Source organism: Lissotriton vulgaris, chromosome 3_2 (genome assembly GCF_964263255.1).
Source record: "Lissotriton vulgaris chromosome 3_2, aLisVul1.2, whole genome shotgun sequence".
Lineage (NCBI taxonomy): Eukaryota > Metazoa > Chordata > Amphibia > Caudata > Salamandridae > Lissotriton > Lissotriton vulgaris.
The window spans coordinates 139425130-139433510 of NC_141690.1; the positions used below are offsets into that span (position 1 = coordinate 139425130).

At 42.3% G+C, this 8381-nt stretch overlaps 1 protein-coding gene across 2 annotated transcripts in view; it reads left to right on the forward strand.

Annotated features, from left to right (window-relative positions):
* The window catches only part of NSG1 (neuronal vesicle trafficking associated 1), a 121047-nt gene extending 114963 nt beyond the window's left edge, over positions 1-6084 (forward strand). Inside the window, exon 5 of one of the 2 annotated variants that reach the window (XM_086964098.1) lies at positions 2113-6084. In XM_086964098.1, the coding sequence (XP_086820224.1) occupies positions 2113-2313 (201 nt within the window). In that variant the 3' untranslated portion in view covers positions 2314-6084. The remainder of the gene's footprint in view (positions 1-2112) is intronic. The other variant, XM_086964099.1, reaches the window with a different exon arrangement.
* Positions 6085-8381: the final 2297 nt, after the last annotated feature.

The following is an 8381-nucleotide window of genomic DNA, read 5'->3' on the forward strand; positions in this document are numbered from 1 at the left end:
GGTAATTGCTATGTAGGTAAAAAATTCGGAAAAAATACCGAATCTGTAAGATTCGGTAATTACCGATTCGGTAATTACCGAATCGGTATTTGCCATTGAATACTATGGGTCTTGAAGCCCGTAGGATTCAATAGCAAATACCGATTCGGTAATTACCGAATCGGTAAAATTACCGATTTTACAAGGGGGACAGGGTGTCACTTTGACACCAAGTTGCACCCCTGTTACTGGCTTGTGTGCCACGTGACACACATACATGCCCTTAGGGCATGTCTGTGTGCCACATGGCACAGGTGTACATACACATATGAGCATGTACACAGGTATTCTTTATTTACCATGCAATAGAATTACATGGTAAATAGCGAATCGGTAAGGGCCTGTGCCACCTACATAGGGCCAGATGTAGGTGGCGGTTTCAGGCCATTTATCGACCGGTAACGGCCGATTTTGGCCGTTACCGATTGGTAAATGGGTGACAGGTATGTAGGGGACATTTTTTTACTGAATCGGTAAAATTACCGATTCGGTAATTTTACCGATTCGGTAACATAAAAAGTCAGTAAATTTACCGAATCTGAGGCACCCAGATGTAGGTGGGACTCTCCTGAGTCCCAGAGGCCTTACCGAATCGGTATTTTACCATCGAATCCAATTTGATGGTAAAATACCGATTCCGGTGTGCATGCACATGTGTGCATGCATACCTATGCCATGTGACAGGCAGACCTGCCTTTAGGGCATGTATGCCTGCCACATGGCACCTGAGCCTGTTTTGGGGGTGCCAGAGGGTGTCAAAGTGACACCCCCTGCACCCTTGTGAAAATCGGTATTTACAGATTCGGTAAATACCGAATCGGTAATGCCCATTCATTCCTATGGGCTTCAAAGCCCATAGAAATGAATAGGCATTACCGATTTGGTATTTACCGAATCGGTAAATACCGAATTTTTCGGATTCGTTATTCCAGCACATCTGGAATACCTACATATCCACCCCTCAGATTTACCGATTATTAATTACCGAATCGGTAAAATTCGGTAATTTTCGGTAATTAAGAATCGGTAAATCTATTTTACCTACATCTGGCCCATAATGTTTTACTGATTCGGTAAATTTACAGAATCGGTATTTTACCGAATCGGTAACTTTACCGATCCGGTAAATATACTGATTCTGAACATTTTAAGGCCCCTACATCTCCATTTGTAAATACCGGTCGGTAACGGCCGAAATCGTCCGTTACCGACCGGTATTTGCCGACCTACATCTGGCCCTAGAAGTTGGTGGTAATTAATGAAAAGCCTTGAAAAAGCATTTTTTTTGCTTTTCAAACGCTGCCATGTTGCAGACATACATGCCCTTAGGGCATGTATGTCTGCAACATGTGCACCCGTACACGATTGAGGGGTGCAACAGGGTGTCAAAGTGACACCCTGCCACCCTTCAATGTTTGCCCCAATTACCGAATCGGTATTTACTGATTTGGTAATTGCCATTCATTCCTATGGGCCTCCAGGCCCATCGGAATGAATGGCAATTACCAAATCGGTAAATACCGATTCGGTAATTACCGATCTTACCGATTCGGTAATTTCAAAAGAGAAATTACCTACATCCCATTTACCTACTCTTAAATACCGAATCGGTATGATTCGGTATTTAAGAGTAGGTAAATCGAGATTACCTACATCTGGCCCTAAGTGTGATCCCAAGGCTCCGCACCCTTCAGTGGTTGTGCTTGGATCAGTTGCCCTTTCTTTTGTTACCAGTTATTTTGGTTAGTCCCATTGGGAAGCCCGGATGGGGGGAGGGGGGTCTGTGGGTTCTTGTTGAAGCTCATGAGGTTCCTAAGTGTGCTGGCTAACTCCTCCCCTTAATCTTTGTATGTGAACAGGATGAAAATTAAATGAGGCTCACCTTCTGAAAGTCTGGTACTATAGTGTAAATATCCACATATGGCTAGGTCTGTACATGTGTGCATTTGCCACTGATGCTTAGTCAGCAAACAAGCTCAGATTCATCTGAAAGGCCTACTAGTCTTGTAGCATGTGTACCTTCTGTTGCTCATGAACAGCATTAACAGCATGCTTATGCTCATTTCTTTCCAGAACAGTCGATGCATCCCAGCCGGGTTAGAAAGCTATTATTCGGAACAAGACTCCAGTGCTCGAGGGAAGTTTTACACCGTCATAAACCACTACAACCTGGCCAAGCAAACCATCACCCGCTCCGTGTCCCCGTGGATGACGGTCCTATCCGAAGAAAAAGTGACAGAGCAGGAAACGGAAGCTTCACAGAAAACAGCCTAGGGGGGTGATACGTGCTGACTTTAGAAGTGTCAAGGGACGGTAACCAAGAGACTTCATTCAGCAGGAACTTGACTTGGAATGTGCTTAACGATAAAATAGGTTACTTGTATTTATGGTAAAATCGCTTCTGTTCGCTGATACGTCTTTGCAAAAGCAGTTGATTTATGAGTATAAAACTGGGTGCATATCAGAAAATACCGTACATTAGACCTCGGTTAGAGCAGATTCCAAACATCAGAGGAACTAATTTAGATTCTTCGAGGATGAGTAGCAGGCGTGGTGTCCACTGTTAGACTCTTTATAGGAACTTCAGATTGTCAGTGTTTTAGGACCTGGAATAGGGGAACATCCTTTACAACGCAACTTTTACCACGCAAACCATTACAACGCATTGCGCTGGGGGGCGCTCTAGGATAGGGAATAGATTTAATTTACTATCCAACACCTTCCCTAGTGTCCACGGGGACTGGAGTTGGAATAGTAAATTAAACTATTCAGCATCCAGCACCCCAAAGTGCTATGCGTTGTAAAGGTTTTCGTTGTAATACTTGCGCTGGAACAGCATGCGTGGTAAAAGCATGCGTTGTAACGTCATACATCCCCTGGAATATGCTACGTTATTTTGATTCCTTATCATTACATTATTATTAGCAGCCAGTGGGCTGTAGTGCAAAAGTGATTCATTTAGCCACGCCTATTGTATTGCGATCTCTCACTTAGTGATAGGCAGTTATCTTTTTCAGTCTGTTGCAAGTAACGGTTAGTTGATCTTGTATACATTTGAATCTCTGAAATCCCCACAATCAGGTGTAAAGGATAAAGAATATTTGCTGAAAGAAAGAAAACAAGTGTCAGAGGCTATACATTTTTAAATGTAACTCCTTTGTTCATGTTCACACTCTAATAAGTAATATTAAAGCTTTTTGCCCATATTATGAGTAGACCCGTCACTTGAGATATCATGCACTATTTACCATAACGTGCGGATTTTGGTGGGATAAGAACCAAAACCCACATGTTATTCCCCAAAATAGCGAAACGGTTGGTATTTATTGCACCCAATAAATTCGGACTAGTTAGAATTACACCATTTACCAGCCACTAATAATGAAGGCGTTTGTGTCCAGGCATGCTCAATCGACCCTAAATATTTCTGAGCAAACTTGCACTACATTTCCACCGTGGCTTAAAAATTTCCACTATAAACATGCACAGAAATAAAAAGTAGGTAGACACAGCTGATACAAATCTCTGTAAAGTATGATTGTGTGAGAAATCCACTTTGACATTCATGATGAGTTGAAGAATCATCACGTTTATCGATATAATAAAAAGAAGGAGCAAATATTAATTCATATAACAATGTAATGTCTATAGATATTCAGATCAATATTCATTGATTCCTCCTTTATACACTTTTAATTTAATGCATTTGACCGTTTATTTAGAAATGTGAATGAGGTGGTAAAGGTGGTCTGCGTAATCTAGAAATAGCATATCAAACACAAAAAGCAAACCTGCTGTTAAAAAGGAGGAGAAATTAATTAGTGCAGACTCCTCTCCATTATGAACATTTCATGGAACAATATGATCATAACATGTGTTGCTGTGTAGATACACATGCTCTGCATACTGCTGCAATCTAGTGTTGGGGTTGGATATTTCAACTTGTTTTTCATTGAAGAAAGTCTTTGAAATCACAGGATGCATCATGACTCCACCCTTAGTTGGCAAAGTGCACGACCACCTCAAATGATTGTTGATTGTTAGAATGTTTTGTTCTGCCTTCGAGTTCAGATGTATACCAACGAGGCTCTGAGTCTCAACATGTACACCACTTTTCGTTGTGCCCGCACAGGCAATTTTGACACCCAGAATTGGGAAAAACCTTTGTCACCCTTGCACTTCTTTCGATGACACTATCTGCAGGCTGACGCCCACTAATGGAGTCCCCGAATGCCATGGAGCTTCCAAATTGGCGAATGCACGCAGTGCAATGAAATGGACCTCCTTCCAGTACTGTCCTCAGTGGCATGTGAAGAAACCCATGAATGGACAACCACAGGCTTTGTAACCCCTGCCTCCCCCCAACCTCGACAATGCTTTGTGTGAAGGTTGCTTTACTTTCTGGTAGAAGCAAACCCTTCATACAACAGGGAGAGGCATTGGGTGCGCTCAAAATGCACCATCATTTCCCTGCCCCTACAGCTGTCACCTAGCCCAGAGGTTGTCTTTTCCAGCAGCTCTAACCAGAAGGAAAAAGAGGAGGCTCCCTTGACATCCAAGACCAGCAGCCCTCAAATGATCTCCTCCAGGGTCCTAAGTATGGTTGACTCCTAGAGCCACTCCAAGAAGCTTCACACTGTACATGTTAAATTCATACTCCTCTTACATATTGACAGGCAAAACCCTTCAGAAGGATCAATCACCTATTTGTAGCCTTTGAGAATATTGCCACATGGATGGTCAAGTGCATCCAAACCTGCTACCATAAAGCTAAAATAGCCCTCTCTGTTACCCACAGGGTGCACTCTACACACAAGAAGGCAGCTGCTCGGGCCTTCCTTGGTAACATTTTAATGGCTGACATATGTAAGGCGGTCACTTGGTCAACCCCACACTCTTTCACTAATCACTATTGTGTTGGTATGTTTTCCCGCCAGCAGGAACTGGTTGGCCACACTGTTTAAAGACTTTATTTGAGGTATCTGCATCATCCACAGACTAACCTTGACTGCTAGGGAGTACTGCTCTACAGTCTATGCATAACATGTGTATATTCAGCAGCACATGATATGATCAGAAAATGTTACTTACCCTGTGAGCATCTGCTCTTAGAATGTAGTGCTGTAGAATCACATACCCTCACCCTCCTCTCCAGGAGTGTGTGACTCCTCTTGCAGATCTTTCAACGTATTATTGAACTTACTTCCAAAGTACACATAGGGCAAAATTCTGCATTCACTCTCACCCAATGTGTGGAAAACATTCTAACATAAAGTCACTGCCCATTCACATTGTCTACTGTGTGAGGAGTGTCCGTATATCCTGTGACTCAAAATCCTTTCTTTGAAGAGAAACAAGTTGCAAACATCCGAGCCCAACACTATATGACAGGAGTATGCAGCAAGAGTGAATCTACAGCACTATATGCTACAAAAAGATGTTTACAGGGTAAGTAACCTTTTCCCTATTATTTATTATCTGGGGCAGGTGCTCATAATCTTGTGTGTTAAAGTTATTTATATTTACATTAAACATGCTAATGTATTTTCTGTTTTGCAAAATGTTTGTAAAAGAGTTTTCTCATTCATGTCATACGTGATATTATTCTAATGAGTAAACAAAGTTCATTTTATGTTATATGAATAATAAAGAAGCTAAACATTGTAGATGTGCTTATTAGCTGGAAAGCGCTACTCTGAGCATCCCTAATCTTGGTATTTTATATTTATCTTCTGGTAGAAATAAACAAATTAAGGTCCATGAAATAGACAAATGTCAGACCATTAAAAGGAAATCACCTTTGCACTTCATCTTCTGAAATCTCATCTGAGATACTACCATCGTTTTACACTGCTATGTCATTTTGTAGTGTGAGAGTGCATACAAAAGCAATAAATATGTGCCAAAACCTTTTTTCTTGTTTTTCCATTCTCACATATTTGCACTGTGTTTTATTTTAGTAGGTATGTACTTTATTCAATGTAAATTAGGACCTGTAATTTTTTCCACCATAAAAATAAAGAACTGTATGGATGAGGTATTGTATACATTTTGTGGATACGTGTGTTTACTTTTCCTAACTATTTGAGATAAGCAGTGCAAAAGCAACATATAGAATTATATTTGCGTGTTACAACGCTAAGGGCCTTATTCCAAAGGACCACCGTACTAATGGTGGCGGTCTGACCACCGCCACACTGCGTGCCCGCCCACAGTATTATGAGTGTGGTGGACGGACTACCACGAGACTGCTGGCTCCGCCAGGATCAAGGATCACTTTGTGCAGGCAGGCTGTAAATGGGCAGTAATATGCTGGCGGTGTTGCAGCGGCACCTCTAGCATATTATGAGTTGTCTGTCCACCACCCATTTTATGGCTGTGAGCCTGCCATGAAAAGAGTGGCAGAGAGGCAACTAGGGCCCCCTGCTGCTCCTTGCCTGGGGGTGCATGCAGGGGTGCACATGTTGTGCCCCCCCTATAATTGCACCCCGATTCCCGCACGGTGTGGCATGCACGGTAGCGGGCTGCATTTTAGGCTCTCCTATGAGCCTAACAGCCTACCACATGAAACTGCTGCAGCACAACCCGCCTGCCCTGGATTCAGTTTTGAATCTGGCGGGCAGGTGCACCACGGCACTGGCGGCCCTCCTGAGAATGGAGTAGTGGCGGTTCCGCATAAGGTGCTGCATTGTAATACAGCCCTAAAAGTGATCTCTGCTGAAAATAAATGACTTTTTGCTAAGGAAAAAGGCAGGAAGGATAACCTTTCTATACCTAAACTAGGATAGCCTGCTGTGCTGCTTTTGCTAATATACAACATGTTAATATAATGTGTATTTCACAACCAAATGATTATTTGAGTGTACATTGCATCATAAAATGGTAAAGGTATCTTTTTCTTGTACCAAGCCTCATTACAGACTGTTTTAAGCATGTTTCTAATGCCAGGCAGAATTTTAAATGCTTATCTGGCATTGTGGTGCACTACTGTCCCTACCATATTAAGACGAGTGTGAATCAGCCATGTGTTGAAATGCCAACAGAATTTATTACCTCGTATGTCCTAGATTCATTGCCACTTTCTTTTTACAGGGAGCACACCAACTCAAAAAGAGGGAAAATCATAAACGAAATCCATTACACCGACTACCACAATTTTTCTAAAACGCACAATTTTATTTTATCTTCTTCGAGTAAACTAAGGAAGAAAAGGTATCTTTGAAGGTTTTTACACACGTTAGCTATACCGGGAATAATCATGACTCGAAGAAGAATGGGTGGAGCTCACCTTAGCAGGGAATGTGCACTGTGTGGTAAGTGACTGGATTCACGCAAGGTGATTTGACTGAAGCCTGATAGTCTGTCTTGTATGATTGGCCAATGTATGATCAGTCTCTTAGTGCCCCTCTGTCTGGGACATTCAGCAGTTAGAATGGGCAAAAACATGTGATATACTGCTTGGAAAATGGGGATGCAACTTAGTGTGTACATCTTTTAGTAGATGTTCAATCCTCATAAAACTCTTCTCTTCTACTCTCAATGTCGACACGGATCAAAACTGAGGGTGCAGTAAATAGTACAAACAGGGATACAAGGGAAACACAGAAATCACAGACTAACTGGGTGACAGGATGTAGTAAGTTCACTGGACACAGTAAACGTATTGACTAAGTTCCTTTTATTCTGTGAGGAGAAAACCCCTTTGCTCAAGCCCAAGCCAGGCACAGCAAACAACTGCCTTTGTACACTTCACACCACCCTAATCCCCATGGTGACATAAGGACATCACATGGCTACCATTCTATCTGCCCAGGGGATGAGCTGCGCAGACCTCCCAAGATAATATAAACTACACACTATAACACCCCCCCCATTCCTTCACAGAACAACTCTATGACACATAACATATATCCTCTTTTGCTCAATTGCAGTCCTTGATACTAAACCCAACATTCACACAACACACACAAAATAACACAACAGAGACTACAAGCGCCAACAAATAAACGCCAACAAATGAACAAATAAATATTCACAGAGACAAGTCATAACAATTGCACTCCCAAGACAAAATTCATTAGAAGTCACAAAACTCCTGATGGTCAGAATCACCCATAGAGATAATCCCCCACATAACCAGGTGTTCTCCATGACCTCACTGTCCTTGCAACTGGCAGGCCCGCATCCCCATTACCTGCACAAACCAGTTAACTGTTATCCTCCCCTCTCTGAAACTCACAATCATTCCTAGGTACCTATCCAGAGCATTTGTGTTCCACTCCAGGGGATAATTTCAAGGTGCCCCCCTTCTGATACAATGCAACTCTTCTCAGGTTCCACGT